This window comes from Cherax quadricarinatus, chromosome 53, assembly GCF_038502225.1.
Source record: "Cherax quadricarinatus isolate ZL_2023a chromosome 53, ASM3850222v1, whole genome shotgun sequence".
In the NCBI taxonomy this organism is placed as follows: domain Eukaryota; kingdom Metazoa; phylum Arthropoda; class Malacostraca; order Decapoda; family Parastacidae; genus Cherax; species Cherax quadricarinatus.
This window is the reverse complement of record NC_091344.1, coordinates 12,604,707-12,626,134: the sequence shown is the minus strand read 5'-3', so window position 1 is coordinate 12,626,134 and position 21,428 is coordinate 12,604,707. Positions and strand designations below refer to the sequence as shown.

Here is a 21,428-nt window from a genome sequence, read left to right as displayed (position 1 = left end):
TATACACCTGGTGTATATTTGATATACACCGAGAAGTATACACCTTCTGGTGTATATTTTATATACACAGAAGTATACACCTTCTGGTGTATATTTGATATACACCGAGAAGTATACACCTTCTGGTGTATATTTGATATACAATGAGAAGTATACACCTTCTGGTGTATATTTGATATACAATGAGAAGTATACACCTGGTGTATATTTGATATACACTGAGAAGTATACACCTTCTGGTGTATATTTTATATACACAGAAGTATACACCTGGTGTATATTTGATATACACCGAGAAGTATACACCTGGTGTATATTTGATATACAATGAGAAGTATACACCTTCTGGTGTATATTTGATATACAATGAGAAGTATACACCTTCTGGTGTATATTTGATATACACTGAGAAGTATACACCTTCTGGTGTATATTTGATATACACTGAGAAGTATACACCTTCTGGTGTATATTTAATATACACTGAGAAGTATACACCTTCTGGTGTATATTTGATATACACTGAGAAGTATACACCTTCTGGTGTATATTTGATATACACTGAGAAGTATACACCTTCTGGTGTATATTTTATATACACTGAGAAGTATACACCTTCTGGTGTATATTTGATATACACTGAGAAGTATACACCTCTGGTGTATATTTGATATACAATGAGAAGTATACACCTTCTGGTGTATATTTGATATACAATGAGAAGTATACACCTTCTGGTGTATATTTGATATACAATGAGAAGTATACACCTTCTGGTGTATATTTGATATACACTGAGAAGTATGCACCTTCTGGTGTATATTTGATATACACTGAGAAGTATACACCTTCTGGTGTATATTTGATATACACTGAGAAGTATACACCTTCTGGTGTATATTTGATATATACTGAGAAGTATACACCTTCTGGTGTATATTTGATATACACTGAGAAGTATACACCTTCTGGTGTATATTTGATATACACTGAGAAGTATACACCTTCTGGTGTATATTTGATATACACTGAGAAGTATACACCTTCTGGTGTATATTTTATATACACAGAAGTATACACCTTCTGGTGTATATTTGATATAGACCGAGAAGTATACACCTTCTGGTGTATATTTGATATACAATGAGAAGTATACACCTTCTGGTGTATATTTGATATACAATGAGAAGTATACACCTTCTGGTGTATATTTGATATACAATGAGAAGTATACACCTGGTGTATATTTGATATACACTGAGAAATATACACCTTCTGGTGTATATTTGATATACACTGGGAAGTATACACCTGGTATATATTTGATATACACTGAGAAGTATACACCTGGTGTATATTTGATATACACCGAGAAGTATACACCTTCTGGTGTATATTTTATATACACAGAAGTATACACCTTCTGGTGTATATTTGATATACACCGAGAAGTATACACCTTCTGGTGTATATTTGATATACAATGAGAAGTATACACCTTCTGGTGTATATTTGATATACAATGAGAAGTATACACCTGGTGTATATTTGATATACACTGAGAAGTATACACCTTCTGGTGTATATTTTATATACACAGAAGTATACACCTGGTGTATATTTGATATACACCGAGAAGTATACACCTGGTGTATATTTGATATACAATGAGAAGTATACACCTTCTGGTGTATATTTGATATACAATGAGAAGTATACACCTTCTGGTGTATATTTGATATACACTGAGAAGTATACACCTTCTGGTGTATATTTGATATACACTGAGAAGTATACACCTTCTGGTGTATATTTAATATACACTGAGAAGTATACACCTTCTGGTGTATATTTGATATACACTGAGAAGTATACACCTTCTGGTGTATATTTGATATACACTGAGAAGTATACACCTTCTGGTGTATATTTTATATACACTGAGAAGTATACACCTTCTGGTGTATATTTGATATACACTGAGAAGTATACACCTCTGGTGTATATTTGATATACAATGAGAAGTATACACCTTCTGGTGTATATTTGATATACAATGAGAAGTATACACCTTCTGGTGTATATTTGATATACAATGAGAAGTATACACCTTCTGGTGTATATTTGATATACACTGAGAAGTATGCACCTTCTGGTGTATATTTGATATACACTGAGAAGTATACACCTTCTGGTGTATATTTGATATACACTGAGAAGTATACACCTTCTGGTGTATATTTGATATATACTGAGAAGTATACACCTTCTGGTGTATATTTGATATACACTGAGAAGTATACACCTTCTGGTGTATATTTGATATACACTGAGAAGTATACACCTAGTGTATGTCTGTTGAGTAATGACTTAGTGTGTCACCTGCAAAGTTTAAAGTTTTTCCCCGAGAAACAATATAATAATAATATATTATTATTGTTATTATCATTGTTATTATTATTGTTGTTCTTGTAAATAATAATAATAATAATTTATTATTCTTGTTAATACTATTAATAAATTATTATTATTATTATTATTATTATTATTATTATTATTATTATTATTATTATTATTATTATTATTATTATTATTATTATTAATGTTTGGGTATGAGCTGGAACAATATAACTTGTCTCTTGATAATGGTCCATGACGGACAGAAATATCGCCTGAAGTTTTCTTTTCAAATTGTAAGTTAATTATGTACTGGTACTGCCACATGACTGTGTTGTGTTGCAGGTGAGGCTTCACTGCAGGCCTCCCTGGAGAGGATCGTCACGAACGTGTTCAGTACAGTACTCACTATAGGTCACTGTCCCTTCTGGTTCCCCTCACTCACCTCTACACTCCATCAGTACAACGAGATACACATTCACTTGCTGGGTGCTGACGAGCCGGAGGTGGGAGCTGTTGAATCTGGACTCATGCAGGTACCTTAGTTGCTTCCGTCAGGAACTGTTTTAGTGAGCAGACTTGAACCATTTGTGAGAAGTGGCAAGACTTCACATTTCCTGTCAAATCACTTCAGTCAACTTGGTTGAAATTAAAATCTTTCATTAAAAATATATATTCTTCTACAGATATCTTTTTAATTTACTTCTATAGCAGTGCACTGCCGTCACTGTCTTGGTAAATCATATATCTACGATCAAATTTTCACGTCATCCAGAAAATTGCAACCGAGCAGATTCTGCGTGTGTCCTTTGCACTTGTTGCGCAAGTGTTTCAGTCTTCAAACTTGAAATATATATATATATATATATATATATATATATATATATATATATATATATATATATATATATATATATATATATATATATATATATATATATATATATATATATAACAAGTCGGCCGTCTCCCACCGAGGGAGGGAGACCGAAAAAGAAAGAAAATTCCCAAAAAAGTACTTTCATCGTCATTCAACACTTTCACCTCACTCACACATAATCACTGTTTTTGCAGAGGTGCTCAGAGAGGAAGTCTGCCTCGCCTCTCATGTCTCTGTTTCTTGACTACTTTCTTTATTCTTATCAGTAACTATCTTACAAGTTATCTTGTTTTCTAACAGTTTTATTAAACCATTTTGTGTCTTCTGTCCCAAACACACCAACCTATTTTTTTTCTTTGCAAATCCCCAAACTTGGATCTTCCATCAGCTTGAAGGTTGATACTCTCCAATAACGTCTTCATTAACTAAATTTTTTGCAATAGATATTTTTCTAGTTGTCGATAAATGGAATTTCATTTTTTTGTAGTATTTGTTCTGGCAATAATTTATACCGATTTCCCCTCGGCATCCATTAACTGCCCTCTTATCTTCTCGGAAAAATGCTGCTTGTAATCGAAATTCCTCCCTTTGACCTGACAAAATATATTGGTATTCTGAAGTTGGTAAGCATCTCAACTCTCCTGCATTCCCTAACATCATTGCCTCTCTCTGCTGCATTATCTAACATCACTGCCTCTCTCTCCTGCATTCCCTAACATCATTGCCTCTCTCTGCTGCATTATCTAACATCACTGCCTCTCTCTCCTGCATTCTCTAACATCATTGCCTCTCTCTGCTGCATTCTCTTACATCACTTCCTCTCTCTCTCCTGCATTCCCTAACATCTCTGCCTCTCTCTCCTGCATTCCCTAACATCATTGCCTCTCTCTGCTGCATTCCCTAACATCACTGCCTCTCTCTCCTGCATTCCCTAACATCATTGCCTCTCTCTGCTGCATTCCCTAACATCACTGCCTCTCTCTCCTGCATTCCCTAACATCATTGCCTCTCTCTGCTGCATTCTCTAACATCACTGCCTCTCTCTCCTGCATTCCCTAACATCATTGCCTCTCTCTCTCCTGCATTCCCTAACATCATTGCCTCTCTCTGCTGCATTCTCTAACATCACTTCCTCTCTCTCTCCTGCATTCCCTAACATCACTGCCTCTCTCTCCTGCATTCCCTAACATCATTGCCTCTCTCTGCTGCATTCCCTAACATCACTGCCTCTCTCTCCTGCATTCCCTAACATCATTGCCTCTCTCTGCTGCATTCCCTAACATCACTGCCTCTCTCTCCTGCATTCCCTAACATCATTGCCTCTCTCTGCTGCATTCTCTAACATCACTGCCTCTCTCTCCTGCATTCCCTAACATCATTGCCTCTCTCTCTCCTGCATTCCCTAACATCATTGCCTCTCTCTGCTGCATTCTCTAACATCACTTCCTCTCTCTCTCCTGCATTCCCTAACATCACTGCCTCTCTCTCCTGCATTCCCTAACATCATTGCCTCTCTCTGCTGCATTCCCTAACATCACTGCCTCTCTCTCCTGCATTCCCTAACATCATTGCCTCTCTCTGCTGCATTCTCTAACATCACTGCCTCTCTCTCCTGCATTCCCTAACATCATTGCCTCTCTCTGCTGCATTCCCTAACATCACTGCCTCTCTCTCCTGCATTCCCTAACATCATTGCCTCTCTCTGCTGCATTCCCTAACATCACTGCCTCTCTCTCCTGCATTCCCTAACATCATTGCCTCTCTCTGCTGCATTCCCTAACATCACTGCCTCTCTCTCCTGCATTCCCTAACATCATTGCCTCTCTCTGCTGCATTCTCTAACATCACTTCCTCTCTCTCTCCTGCATTCCCTAACATCACTGCCTCTCTCTCCTGCATTCCCTAACATCATTGCCTCTCTCTGCTGCATTCCCTAACATCACTGCCTCTCTCTCCTGCATTCCCTAACATCATTGCCTCTCTCTGCTGCATTCCCTAACATCACTGCCTCTCTCTCCTGCATTCCCTAACATCATTGCCTCTCTCTGCTGCATTCCCTAACATCACTGCCTCTCTCTCCTGCATTCCCTAACATCACTGCCTCTCTCTCCTGCATTCCCTAACATCACTACCTCTAGCGCCGAGATAGATAATGAGGTTGTTATCATTACCTGAAATAATCATGTGATGTAGTGGCTATATCACTGACACCAGTCCCCAGGGGACACAGTCTCGCCCTCTCATCACTCCTACACAAAGTCCTCTCCGTGTATCTGGCCAATAAGTTTCCAATAATAAGCAAATTCTTATCTTTACACACGTGGAAATTTTTGTTCTACCCATTTTCTTGTCGGTAACTGTACGTTCATCCTGAAGAACAGCAAAGTTATTTCCGTTCTTCAAGTCTGGTTCTTCATCCTTTTTTCCCTGGCAACCTAAATTTTCACTCGTTATCAATGGTCACTTCACATTCATTATTACACTTCCTCTTCTTCTTATACTAACGAATTTCTAATTTCTAACTTTCTTCCCTGCAGATTCGAACCTTATCCATTATAACTCAATTCTGTTTCTAAATCACAACAATTCTCCTCAAGGTTAACACGCAAGACATGGTTCAAGGACTCCAGTGAAAATAAGTCACTGACTTCTTTTTTGGGGTTATTCTAGGTAATTTACACCTTGTACTTATGTGTAACTGTGCATAAATAAACTTACTAAAGTTAGTAAATTATAACACACCAACCTAGATTTCTCAAACCGTTCCACGGGCGGAGATAGAACCAGCGATCAGAAAGTTTTAAAACTCTCAATACACTAGACTATAGAGGTTCAGAAAACTTCCTTTTACTACTGACCTCTGAGTTCAGGACGTGCTGGCTTCAAGGCCACCTTAGTTACACTGATGATGATACACGCGGGATGTTGTTTATCATTCAGGTGTTTACTGGGTTTTGCAGGTGGCGAGCCGGGTGTTGGGGCGCCCGATTGTGGTGACGCTGGTAGCGCCAGACCTGGCCCACCACCCTCAGACCTTCTCATGGACGCCCACACGCCCACACCAGGTCAGTCACATTGGTACCCTGTCACTCATCAACCGTAGTTCAGTCACCCCTCAGTAACAGAACAGTCACCCTCAGTAACAGAACAGTCACCCTCAGCAACAGTACAGTCACCCTCAGTAACAGAACAGTCACCCTCAGTAACAGAACAGTCACCTTCAGTAACAGTACAGTCACCCTTAGTAACAGAATAGTCACCCTCAGTAACAGAACAGTCACCCTCAATAACAGTACAGTCACCCTCAACAGTGGTGACTGTGACCTAACACTGTACCTCCACCTCAACAGTGGTGACTGTGACCTAACACTGTACCTCCACCTCAACAGTGGTGACTGTGACCTAACACTGTACCTCCACCTCAACAGTGGTGACTGTGACCTAACACTGTACCTCCACCTCAACAGTGGTGACTGTGACCTAACACTGTACCTCCACCTCAACAGTGGTGACTGTGACCTAACACTGTACCTCCACCTCAACAGTGGTGACTGTGACCTAACACTGTACCTCCACCTCAACAGTGGTGACTGTGACCTAACACTGTACCTCCACCTCAACACTGATGTTAGGATCCAATACTTGAAAGTGTTAACAGACACCCACCTTGTATAACAGACACCCACCTTGTATAACAGACACCCACCTTGTATAACAGACACCCACCTTGTATAACAGACACCCACCTTGTATAACAGACACCCACCTTGTATAACAGACACCCACCTTGTATAACAGACACCCACCTTGTATAACAGACACCCACCTTGTATAACAGACACCCACCTTGTATAACAGACACCCACCTTGTATAACAGACACCCACCTTGTATAACGGACACCCACCTTGTATAACGGACACCCACCTTGTATAACGGACACCCACCTTGTATAACAGACACCCACCTTGTATAACAGACACCCACCTTGTATAACAGACACCCACCTTGTATAACAGACACCCACCTTGTATAACAGACACCCACCTTGTATAACGGACACCCACCTTGTATAACGGACACCCACCTTGTATAACAGACACCCACCTTGTATAACAGACACCCACCTTGTATAACAGACACCCACCTTGTATAACAGACACCCACCTTGTATAACAGTCACCCACCTTGTATAACAGACACCCACCTTGTATAACAGACACCCACCTTGTATAACAGACACCCACCTTGTATAACAGACACCCACCTTGTATAACAGACACCCACCTTGTATAACAGACACCCACCTTGTATAACAGACACCCACCTTGTATAACAGACACCCACCTTGTATAACGGACACCCACCTTGTATAACGGACACCCACCTTGTATAACAGACACCCACCTTGTATAACAGACACCCACCTTGTATAACAGACACCCACCTTGTATAACAGACACCCACCTTGTATAACAGACACCCACCTTGTATAACAGACACCCACCTTGTATAACAGACACCCACCTTGTATAACAGACACCCACCTTGTATAACACACACCCACCTTGTATAACAGACACCCACCTTGTATAACAGACACCCACCTTGTATAACAGTCACCCACCTTGTATAACAGACACCCACCTTGTATAACAGACACCCACCTTGTATAACAGACACCCACCTTGTATAACAGACACCCACCTTGTATAACAGACACCCACCTTGTATAACAGACACCCACCTTGTATAACAGACACCCACCTTGTATAACAGATACCCACCTTGTATAACAGACCCCCACCTTGTATAACACACCCCCACCTTGTATAACAGACACCCACCTTGTATAACAGACACCCACCTTGTATAACAGACACCCACCTTGTATAACAGACACCCACCTTGTATAACGGACACCCACCTTGTATAACGGACACCCACCTTGTATAACAGACACCCACCTTGTATAACAGACACCCACCTTGTATAACAGACACCCACCTTGTATAACAGACACCCACCTTGTATAACAGACACCCACCTTGTATAACAGACACCCACCTTGTATAACAGACACCCACCTTGTATAACAGACACCCACCTTGTATAACGGACACCCACCTTGTATAACGGACACCCACCTTGTATAACGGACACCCACCTTGTATAACAGACCCCCACCTTGTATAACAGACACCCACCTTGTATAACGGACCCCCACCTTGTATAACGGACACCCACCTTGTATAACGGACACCCACCTTGTATAACAGACACCCACCTTGTATAACAGACACCCACCTTGTATAACGGACACCCACCTTGTATAACGGACACCCACCTTGTATAACGGACACCCACCTTGTATAACAGACACCCACCTTGTATAACAGACACCCACCTTGTATAACAGACACCCACCTTGTATAACAGACACCCACCTTGTATAACAGACACCCACCTTGTATAACAGACACCCACCTTGTATAACAGACACCCACTTTGTATAACAGACACCCACCTTGTATAACAGACACCCACCTTGTATAACAGACACCCACCTTGTATAACGGACACCCACCTTGTATAACAGACACCCACCTTGTATAACAGACACCCACCTTGTATAACAGACCCCCACCTTGTATAACGGACACCCACCTTGTATAACGGACACCCACCTTGTATAACAGACACCCACCTTGTATAACAGACACCCACCTTGTATAACAGACACCCACCTTGTATAACAGACCCCCACCTTGTATAACAGACACCCACCTTGTATAACGGACACCCACCTTGTATAACGGACACCCACCTTGTATAACAGACACCCACCTTGTATAACAGACACCCACCTTGTATAACAGACACCCAACTTGTATAACAGACACCCACCTTGTATAACAGACACCCACCTTGTATAACAGACACCCACCTTGTATAACAGACACCCACCTTGTATAACAGACACCCACATACACCCACCTTGACACCCACCTTGTATAACAGACACCCAACTTGTATAACAGACACCCACCTTGTATAACAGACACCCACCTTGTATAACAGACACCCACCTTGTATAACGGACACCCACCTTGTATAACAGACACCCACCTTGTATAACAGACACCCACCTTGTATAACAGACACCCACCTTGTATAACGGACACCCACCTTGTATAACGGACACCCACCTTGTATAACAGACACCCACTTTGTATAACAGACACCCACCTTGTATAACAGACACTCACCTTGTATAACAGACACCCACCTTGTATAACGGACACCTACCTTGTATAACAGACACCCACCTTGTATAACAGACACACACCTTGTATAACAGACACCCACCTTGTATAACGGACACCTACCTTGTATAAGAGACACCAACCTTGTATAAGAGACACCCACCTTGTATAACGGACACCCACCTTGTATAACAGACACCCACCTTGTATAACAGACACCCACCTTGTATAACAGACACCCACCTTGTATAACGGACACCCACATTGTATAACGGACACCCACCTTGTATAACAGACACCCACCTTGTATAACAGACACCCACCTTGTATAACAGACACCCACCTTGTATAACAGACACCCACCTTGTATAACAGACACTCACCTTGTATAACAGACACCCACCTTGTATAACGGACACCTACCTTGTATAACAGACACCCACCTTGTATAACAGACACACACCTTGTATAACAGACACCCACCTTGTATAACGGACACCTACCTTGTATAAGAGACACCCACCTTGTATAAGAGACACCCACCTTGTATAAGAGACACCCACCTTGTACTGGACGCAGCTGTGTGTACTGGACGCAGCTGTGTGTACTGGACGCAGCTGTGTGTACTGGACGCAGCTGTGTGTACTGGACGCAGCTGTGTGTACTGGACGCAGCTGTGTGTACTGGACGCAGCTGTGTGTACTGGACGCAGCTGTGTGTACTGGACGCAGCTGTGTGTACTGGACGCTGCTGTGTGTACTGGACGTAGCTGTGTGTACTGGACGCAGCTGTGTGTACTGGACGCAGCTGTGTGTACTGGACGCAGTTGTGTGTACTGGACGCAGCTGTGTGTACTGGACGCAGCTGTGTGTACTGGACGCAGCTGTGTACTGGACGCAGCTGTGTGTACTGGACGCAGCTGTGTGTACTGCACGCAGCTGTGTGTACTGGACGCAGCTGTGTGTACTGGACGCAGCTGTGTGTACTGGACACAGCTGTGTGTACTGGACGCAGCTGTGTGTACTGGACGCAGCTGTGTGTACTGGACGCAGCTGTGTGTACTGGACACAGCTGTGTGTACTGGACGCAGCTGTGTGTACTGGACGCAGCTGTGTGTACTGGACGCAGCTGTGTGTACTGGACGCTGTTGTGTGTACTGGACGCAGCTGTGTGTACTGGACGCAGCTGTATGTACTGGACGCAGCTGTGTGTACTGGACGCTGCTGTGTGTACTGGACGTAGCTGTGTGTACTGGACGCAGCTGTGTGTACTGGACGCAGCTGTGTGTACTGGACGCAGTTGTGTGTACTGGACGCAGCTGTGTGTACTGGACGCAGCTGTGTGTACTGGACGCAGCTGTGTGTACTGGACGCAGCTGTGTGTACTGGACGCAGCTGTGTGTACTGGACGCAGCTGTGTGTACTGGACGCTGCTGTGTGTACTGGACGTAGCTGTGTGTACTGGACGCAGCTGTGTGTACTGGACGCAGCTGTGTGTACTGGACGCAGTTGTGTGTACTGGACGCAGCTGTGTGTACTGGACGCAGCTGTGTGTACTGGACGCAGCTGTGTACTGGACGCAGCTGTGTGTACTGGACGCAGCTGTGTGTACTGCACGCAGCTGTGTGTACTGGACGCAGCTGTGTGTACTGGACGCAGCTGTGTGTACTGGACACAGCTGTGTGTACTGGACGCAGCTGTGTGTACTGGACGCAGCTGTGTGTACTGGACGCAGCTGTGTGTACTGGACACAGCTGTGTGTACTGGACGCAGCTGTGTGTACTGGACGCAGCTGTGTGTACTGGACGCAGCTGTGTGTACTGGACGCTGTTGTGTGTACTGGACGCAGCTGTGTGTACTGGACGCAGCTGTATGTACTGGACGCAGCTGTGTGTACTGGACGCTGCTGTGTGTACTGGACGTAGCTGTGTGTACTGGACGCAGCTGTGTGTACTGGACGCAGCTGTGTGTACTGGACGCAGTTGTGTGTACTGGACGCAGCTGTGTGTACTGGACGCAGCTGTGTGTACTGGACGCAGCTGTGTACTGGACGCAGCTGTGTGTACTGGACGCAGCTGTGTGTACTGCACGCAGCTGTGTGTACTGGACGCAGCTGTGTGTACTGGACGCAGCTGTGTGTACTGGACACAGCTGTGTGTACTGGACGCAGCTGTGTGTACTGGACGCAGCTGTGTGTACTGGACGCAGCTGTGTGTACTGGACGCAGCTGTGTGTACTGGACACAGCTGTGTGTACTGGACGCAGCTGTGTACTGGACGCAGCTGTGTGTACTGGACACAGCTGTGTGTACTGGACGCAGCTGTGTGTATTGGACGCAGCTGTGTGTACTGGACGCTGCTGTGTGTACTGGACGCAGCTGTGTGTACTGGACGCAGCTGTGTGTACTGGACGCAGCTGTGTGTACTGGACGCTGCTGTGTGTACTGGACGTAGCTGTGTGTACTGGACGCAGCTGTGTGTACTGGACGAAGCTGTGTGTACTGGACGCAGTTGTGTGTACTGGACGCAGCTGTGTGTACTGGACGCAGCTGTGTACTGGACGCAGCTGTGTGTACTGGACGCAGCTGTGTGTACTGCACGCAGCTGTGTGTACTGGACGCAGCTGTGTGTACTGGACGCAGCTGTGTGTACTGGACACAGCTGTGTGTACTGGACGCAGCTGTGTACTGGACGCAGCTGTGTGTACTGGACGCAGCTGTGTTTACTGGACGCAGCTGTGTGTACTGGACGCAGCTGTGTACTGGACGCAGCTGTGTGTACTGGACACAGCTGTGTGTACTGGACGCAGCTGTGTACTGGACGCAGCTGTGTGTACTGGACACAGCTGTGTGTACTGGACGCAGCTGTGTACTGGACGCAGCTGTGTGTACTGGACACAGCTGTGACCGGAAACATTCTATATCTAATGTATTTTTAACTTTAAGTTTAGATCAAATATTCTCTCTACGTTTACAACATTTTCAAGTTTATAATTCGGAAAATTATTAATAACTGAAGAGAAATGAAAAATCTTGATGTGTGGTGACAATTTTCACATTGTTGTCAGGTAGCTCTGGAAATTTTAGAATTGAAGTTTAAGGGACATTAGGGGCCAGTATAAAAATATAAGAATGAGGAACACTGCAGTAGGCCTACTGGTCTATACTGGGTAAGTTATCCTGTAATCCAACCCCTTCCATCAAATTCAACTTCTCTGTTATAGTCGGAGGAGGAACTAAGTGACTACTGTGTTGTTATTACAACATTAATGACCAGTTATGAAGTTTAACACTGAGATGACGCCTCCACAAACAGTTTTTTTCACAAATCAATTTTAGAGCCTAAGAGATGTTATCGTAAATCAGCCAACCCCCCAGGATGCCACCCACACCAGTAGACTAAAACTCAGGTACCTACTTACTGCTAAGTGAACAAGGGCAGCAGGTATAAGGAAACATGACGGCGTTTCCACCCTTGCCGGGGATCGAGCCACTTTCTGTGCCAACAGGTGGTGTAGGTGTGTGTATGTACCTGTGTGGGTATGTTCAGGTGTAGGTATAACAAGTGGTGTAAATATATGTGGGTATGTGTATAAACTATTGGTGTTTCAGGTAACGTCGTCAGTGAGGGCGGTGACTTACTCTGGTCTCTACCACGACTTCTGGCGGGACCATCTTGCTACCAGTGACACTCACGCTCAGGTGAGCTGCACACTTATACAATTCATCTTATAATGATATTTAGCGTGTATAGGTGAAGGACGTCAGTGATGTGTTGTATGAAAATGAAACTGATAATGATGTGTTATCTCCAGGTGAGTCGACCCCAAGTGGCACTAGCTATCCACCCTGGAGTACACACGGATGAGATGCTGGTCCTGTGGAAGCCCACACTCCAGCTCCTGGCCTACGAGCACGTCCCTCTCGTCATGACCACCTACAACGAGGCAGAGTTTCACACCACACTCCAGGTACTCCCACTACAGTATAACTATGTTTCCTCTGCTGTATTTATACGTCTTCTGTGCCTTATTTATAAGGCATAAATACGTCTCGTCTAGTGTATTTGTGTTTTCTATCCTGAATTTATACATCTTTTTCATGTAAATACGTCTCATCTGCTGTGTAATACGCATCCCTTGGAATATTTATATGCTCCTATGCTATATTAATATATCTCTTGTTCATTTAATGTTTTCTCTGCTGTATAAATATGCCATATATTAGTTTCTGGAGTATGAAAACATTTCTTCAGGAAGGCAACAATGCTGTACCATAAATAATAAAGAATGTTGGAAGTTAATAGCTAACCACTGGATACCGAGAATGTTTGTCTCCTCAGAAACTGGAGACTCTGCAAGCCAATGTGGTACACGGGGATGTGAACCCACTGCGCTCCCTCCATCTCAAGCAGACACCTTACGAGCCTGACCATGTGTGGGCAGCCAACTCCTACATCATTGCCATTGACAACAGTAGGACATCGTAGAACTGCCCCTCGACTTCTCTGGACCATCACCTGTCGGATCTGATTCCCCTTGTGCCGGATCAAGTTGCGTATTGTCCATGGGAGTGAAAACAAAAGACACGAGTTGCAGAAACAAGCTTTAATTGTGACAAATATTAGCCTTTATTGCAATAAAAACCATTGTGCAACTTGCCATCAGGATGCATTTGTAGCCAGAGTCCTAGACAAGTGTTGAGTAAGTGGCAGCACGCAACTTCATGTCGTCTTTCTCACAGAGTAATTCCAGAACCCAGAAAGTTGATATATTGTGTGAAAATTGTTCTTATATGAATGTAAAGATAGCGGTAGGAAGGTGCCGCACCACGGGGATCTCAACCAAAATTAACTTCCCGCAGTATGGGTGGGGTTAGAACCTACGGCGAGTGAGTCGTAAAACTCCAGGCCAGTGCGTAAGCCACTAGGTATACACCATAGGAAGGTTAGCATGGGCCACCACTGTGACCACAAATGTAAGTTACTAACCCCATCCATTCACTAGTTTGTTTGCAATCGTATTATAACAATTTCCTGAGTCAAAATTGACAAAATATATGGATATGCATTATTGAACAATCTGGAAAAAGTGATACAAGATGGAAAACAATCACGGGAAGATTTCAGTGATAGCTCTAGGCCTTTCGTGTTGCAGCCAACACTTTTTCAAAAGCTTGCAATGTTAAAAAGGGAATTCTATTCCCTCGTCAACATTGCAAACTCTTGAAAAAGTGCAACACGAAAGGCCTAGAGCTATCATTCTACTCCCACCGTGGTTGTTCATTTGAATATACACGCATGAAGCACGCTAGTAAATATGTGTTAGTGATTTCTGGCACTGTTTACCCTACATCCACTTACTCCTGACACCATATAACCCTAATTTTTAAAAGGGGTGGAGGGGTAAGCCAGCGGAAGACCTCGGTCAGATGACCAATGTTCCAACTGCTGGTGGTCATCATATGACTAAGACCCGCGCCAGGAAACACTTGTCCTGTTTCCTGACAAACCTTACCTAACCTAACCATATTGTAAATAATCGTAGACTTGTTGAAGGCTACTTTAGCAATGGAGGAAAGTAACACCAGTGGGGAGGGTGGCCGCAGGATCACTTACAGTGGTGAGATGAACAAGTGTTGGAAAACGTCAGTGAGGGGGCCGAGAGCTGTGTCTTCACCTGGACGACAACTCTATCATCAGTCATCTTTGAAAAGTTTGTTTTGTGATGTTGATGAGAGCATCTATAATGTCACAGTTTATTCCTTAAAGAAATATTATAAACCCTGGGTTTGTAAAACATTGTATCCCAGGGAAGAGTTCTTGGAGGGGCGATGTGCAAGTGCACTGGATACATAGTATACAAACAGTGGTTTATTCCTCTCATCGCATAAACGCTGACAGTTTACTTTAGGTTATGTGCAGTCTTAATGACCCTAGTGTAGTCGACAGGCTGTAAACCCCATCAACCAACCAACCAGCCAAGTGGACATGGGAGTATGAGATAGAATTACCATTATTTTATGGTTGTTGCGTTGAGTTACAACTTTATAAGAGAAGATTCTCACTGAGAGTGTTTACCAACACTGGATACTCAACAGTCTCTGTTTTGTTGACTGCGAATTCCTTGGCATCGTCTGAAGTTTTCTGGAATAAAACAGCGCTCCAGAAAACGACAAAGAAAATAGCATACATAGTAATGATTATCCTGTAGCCAATCTTGTTGATGAGGATCGGTCGAGAGTGTGGGTGCCTTTCGTTAACGTTAGTGACAGTCTTCTCAGAGCCCTCCGCTTCATTGAGGTGGACCATTTCAAGGATAGTGGTGGGTGAGGGAGACACCTTTGGTGAGCCGTAGTGATGGTTGCACTCCACCAGAGTGTGCACGAGGATGGTCAGGAAGGCGAAGACAATGGAACTGAAGAACCATATGTCTATCATCTTAAAGTAGGAGGTCTTGGGGAGGTTGTCGGAGATCTGGGAGAAGATGGTGGAGAGCACCAGCAGCGCCGTCAGCGACACCATGATACGGTTCTGGAAGTCGAACCACTTGAAGAGGAAGGTGCTGAAGGAGATGACGTTGATAAGTGTTGTTGGGATGAAGATGGTCACCACCTGCGGGAAATGGATGAGATAGCCCTTATATATATATATATATATATATATATATATATATATATATATATATATATATATATATATATATATATATATATATATATATATATATATATATATATATATATATATATATATATGTGTGTGTAATAGGTTGGTAGACAGCAACCACCCAGGGAGGTACTACCGTCCTGCCAAGTGAGTGTAAAACGAAAGCCTGTAATTGTTTTACATGATGGTAGGATTGCTGGTGTCTTTTGTCTGTCTCATAAATATGCAAGATTACAGGCATGTCTTGCTACTTCTACTTACACTTAGGTCACACTACACATACATGTGCACGTTTATTTATACACACTCATCTGAGTTTTCTTTGATTTTATCTTAATAGTTCTTGGTCTTATTACTTTTCCTTTTATATCCATGGGGAAGTGGAATAAGAATCTTTCCTCCGTAAGCCATGCGTGTTGTAAAAGTCAACTAAAATGCCGGGAACAATGAGCTAGTAACCCCTTTTCCTGTAAAGATTACTAAAAAGAATAATAATAAGAAAATTGTCAAAGTGAGAAGTCTGAATGTGCGTGAATGTTGTGCAAATGATAAGAAAGAGATGATTGTGGATGTTATGAATGAGAAGAAACTGGATGTCCTGGCTTTAAGTGAAACAAAGCTGAAGGGGGTGGGAGAGTTTCAATGGAGAGGAATAAATGGGATTAGGTCAGGGGTTTCAAATAGAGTTAGAGCTAAAGAAGGAGCAGCAATAATGTTGAAGGATAAGCTATGACAGGAAAAGAGGGACTACAAATGTATTAATTCAAGGATTATGTGGAGTAAAATAAAGATTGGATGTGAAAAGTGGGTTATAGTAAGCGTGTATGCACCTGGAGAAGAGAGAAGTGTAGAGGAAAGAGAGAGATTTTGGGAATTGTTGAGTGAATGCGTGGGGAGTTTTGAATCAAGTGTGAGAGTAATGGTGGTTGGGGATTTCAATGCTAAAGTGGGTAAAAATGTTATGGAGGGAGTAGTAGGTAAATTTGGGGTGCCAGGGGTAAATGTAAATGGGGAGCCTTTAATTGAGCTATGTGTAGAAAGAAATTTGGTAATAAGTAATACATATTTTATGAAAAAAAAAGGATAAATAAATATACAAGGTATGATGTAGCACGTAATGAAAGTAGTTTATTAGATTATGTATTGGTGGATAAAAGGTTGATGGGTAGGCTCCAGGATGTACATGTTTATAGAGGGGCAACTGATATATCGGATCATTATTTAGTTGTAGCTACAGTTAGAGTAAGAGGTAGATGGGAAAAGAGGAAGGTGGCAACAACAAGTAAGAGGGAGGTGAAAGTGTATAAACTAAGGGAAGAGGAAGTTCGGGTGAGATATAAGCGACTATTGGCAGAAAGGTGGGCTAGTGCAAAGATGAGTAGTGGGGGGGGGGGTGAAGAGGGTTGGAATAGTTTTAAAAATGCAGTATTAGAATGTGGGGCAGAAGTTTGTGGTTATAGGAGGGTGGGAGCAGGAGGAAAGAGGAGTGATTGGTGGAATGATGAAGTAAAGGGCGTGATAAAAGAGAAAAAGTTAGCTTATGAGAGGTTTTTACAAAGCAGAAGTGTTATAAGAAGAGCAGAGTATATGGAGAGTAAAAGAAAGGTGAAGAGAGTGGTGAGAGAGTGCAAAAGGAGAGCAGATGATAGAGTGGGAGAGGCACTGTCAAGAAATTTTAATGAAAATAAGAAAAAATTTTGGAGTGAGTTAAACAAGTTAAGAAAGCCTAGGGAAAGTATGGATTTGTCAGTTAAAAACAGAGTAGGGGAGTTAGTAGATGGGGAGATGGAGGTATTAGGTAGATGGCGAGAATATTTTGAGGAACTTTTAAATGTTGAGGAAGAAAGGGAGGCGGTAATTTCATGCACTGGCCAGGGAGATATACCATCTTTTAGGAGTGAAGAAGAGCAGAATGTAAGTGTGGTGGAGGTACGTGAGGAATTACGTAGAATGAAAGGGGGTAAAGCAGCTGGAACTGATGGGATCATGACAGAAATGTTAAAAGCAGGGGGGATATAGTGTTGGAGTGGTTGGTACTTTTGTTTAATAAATGTATGAAAGAGAGGAAGGTACCTAGGGATTGGCGGAGAGCATGTATAGTCCCTTTATATAAAGGGAAAGGGGACAAAAGAGATTGTAAAAATTATAGAGGAATAAGTTTACTGAGTATACCAGGAAAAGTGTACGGTAGGGTTATAATTGAAAGAATTAGAGGTAAGACAGAATGTAGAATTGCGGATGAGCAAGGAGGCTTCAGAGTGGATAGGGGATGTGTAGATCAAGTGTTTACATTGAAGCATATATGTGAACAGTATTTAGATAAAGGTAGGGAAGTTTTTATTGCATTTATGGATTTAGAAAAGGCATATGATAGAATGGATATAGGAGCAATGTGGCAGATGTTGCAAGTATATGGAATAGGTGGTAAGTTACTAAATGCTGTTAAGAGTTTTTATGAGGATAGTGAGGCTCAGGTTAGGGTGTGTAGAAGAGAGGGAGACTACTTCCCGGTAAAAGTAGGTCTTAGACAGGGATGTGTAAAGTCACCATGGTTGTTTAATATATTTATAGATGGGGTTGTAAAAGAAGTAAATGCTAGGGTGTTCGGGAGAGGGGTGGGATTAAATTATGGGGAATCAAATTCAAAATGGGAATTGACACAGTTACTTTTTGCTGATGATACTGTGTTTATGGGAGATTCTAAAGAAAAATTGCCAAGGTTAGTGGATGAGTTTGGGAATGTGTGTAAAGGTAGAAAGTTGAAAGTGAACATAGAAAAGAGTAAGGTGATGAGGGTATCAAATGATTTAGATAAAGAAAAATTGGATATCAAATTGGGGAGGAGGAGTATGGAAGAAGTGAATGTTTTCAGATACTTGGGAGTTGACGTGTCGGCGGATGGATTTGTGAAGGATGAGGTTAATCATAGAATTGATGAGGGAAAAAAGGTGAGTGGTACGTTGAGGTATATGTGGAGTCAAAAAACGTTATCTATGAAGGCAAAGAAGGGAATGTATGAAAGTATAGTAGTACCAACACTCTTATATGGGTGTGAAGCTTGGGTGGTAAATGCAGCAGCGAGGAGACGGTTGGAGGAAGTGGAGATGTCCTGTCTAAGGGTAATGTGTGGTGTAAATATTATGCAGAAAATTCGGAGTGTGGAAATTAGGAGAAGGTGTGGAGTTAATAAAAGTATTAGTCAGAGGGCAGAAGAGGGGTTGTTGAGGTGGTTTGGTCATTTAGAGAAAATGGATGAAAGTAGAATGACATGGAAAGCATATAAATCTATAGGGGAAGGAAGGAGGGGTAGGGGTCGTCCTCGAAAGGGTTGGAGAGAGGGGGTAAAGAAGGTTTTGTGGGCGAGGGGCTTGGACTTCCAGCAAGCGTGCGTGAGCGTGTTAGATAGGAGTGAATGGAGACGAATGATACTTGGGGCCTGACGATCTGTTGGAGTGTGAGCAGGGTAATATTTAGTGAAGGGATTCAGGGAAACCGGTTATTTTCATATAGTCGGACTTGAGTCCTGGAAATGGGAAGTACAATGCCTGCACTTTAAAGGAGGGGTTTGGGATATTGGCAGTTTGGAGGGACATGTTGTGTATCTTTATATGTGTATGCTTCTAAACTGTTGTATTCTGAGCACCTCTGCAAAAACAGTGATAATGTGTGAGTGTGGTGAAAGTGTTGAATGATGATGAAAGTATTTTCTTTTTGGGGATTTTCTTTCTTTTTGGGTCACCAAGCCTCGGTGGGAGACGGCCGACTTGTTGAAAAAAAATTATATATATATATATATATACACATATATATATATATATATATATATATATATACACATATATATATATATATATATATATATATATATACACACATATATATATATATATATACACACACATATATATATATATATATATACACATATATATATATATATATATATACACATATATATATATATATATATACACATATATATATATATATATATATATATATACACATATATATATATATATATATAAAAATATATATATATATATATATATATATATATATATATATATATATATATATATATATATATATATATATATATATATATATATATATATATATATATATATATATATATATATATATATATATATATATATATATATATATATATATATATATATATATATATATATATATATATATATATATATATATATATTCTTTTTTATTATCACACTGGCCGATTCCCACCAAGGCAGGGTGGCCCGAAAAAGAAAAACTTTCACCATCATTCACTCCTTCACTGTCTTGCCAGAAAGGTGCTTTACACTACAGTTTTTAAACTGCAACATTAACACCCCTCCTTCAGAGTGCAGGCACTGTACTTCCCATCTCCAGGACTCAAGTCCGGCCTGCCGGTTTCCCTGAACCCCTTCATAAAAGTTTCTTTGCTCACACTCCAACAGCACGTCAAGTATTAAAAACCATTTGTCTCCATTCACTCCTATCAAACACGCTCACCCATGCCTGCTGGAAGTCCAAGCCCCTCGCACACAAAACCTCCTTTACCCCCTCCCTCCAACCTTTCCTAGGCCGACCTCTACCCCGCCTTCCTTCCACTACAGATTGATACACTCTTGAAGTCACTCTGTTTCGCTCCATTCTCTCTACATGCCCGAACCACCTCAACAACCCTTCCTCAGCCTTCTGGACAACAGTTTTGGTAATCCTGCACATCCTCCTAATTTCCAAACTACGAATTCTCTGCATTATATTCACACCACACATTGCCCTCAGACATGACATCTCCACTGCCTCCAGCCTTCTCCTCGCTGCAACATTCATCACCCATGCTTCACACCCATATAAGAGCGTTGGTAAAACTATACTCTCATACATTCCCCTCTTTGCCTCCAAGGACAAAGTTCTTTGTCTCCACAGACTTCTAAGTGCACCACTCACCCTTTTCCCCCTCATCAATTCTATGATTCACCTCATCTTTCATAGACCCATCCGCTGACACGTCCACTCCCAAATATCTGAATATATTCACCTCCTCCATAGTCTCTCCCTCCAATCTGATATTCAATCTTTCATCACCTAATCTTTTTGTTATCCTCATAATCTTACTCTTTCCTGTATTCACCTTTAATTTTCTTCTTTTGCACATCCTACCAAATTCATCCACCAATCTCTGCAACTTCTCTTCAGAATCTCCC

General features: G+C 42.1%; 2 protein-coding genes across 4 annotated transcripts in view; one reads left to right on the top strand and one right to left on the bottom strand.

Moving 5' to 3' along the window:
* Positions 1-14,200, top strand: part of LOC128692258 (putative protein MSS51 homolog, mitochondrial) — a 44,185-nt gene extending 29,985 nt beyond the window's left edge. For all 3 annotated transcript variants that reach the window (XM_070096323.1, XM_070096325.1, XM_070096324.1), the window contains 5 exons: positions 2,743-2,933; positions 6,238-6,342; positions 13,152-13,241; positions 13,355-13,510; positions 13,882-14,200. In XM_070096323.1, coding sequence (XP_069952424.1) covers positions 2,743-2,933; positions 6,238-6,342; positions 13,152-13,241; positions 13,355-13,510; positions 13,882-14,028 — 689 coding nt within the window. In that variant the 3' untranslated portion in view covers positions 14,029-14,200. The remainder of the gene's footprint in view (positions 1-2,742; positions 2,934-6,237; positions 6,343-13,151; positions 13,242-13,354; positions 13,511-13,881) is intronic.
* A 1,385-nt stretch (positions 14,201-15,585) lies between these two features.
* LOC128692257 (uncharacterized) overlaps positions 15,586-21,428 on the bottom strand; it is a 48,724-nt gene continuing 42,881 nt past the window's right edge. Inside the window, exon 15 of the mRNA XM_070096259.1 lies at positions 15,586-16,152. Coding sequence (XP_069952360.1) covers positions 15,586-16,152 — 567 coding nt within the window. The remainder of the gene's footprint in view (positions 16,153-21,428) is intronic.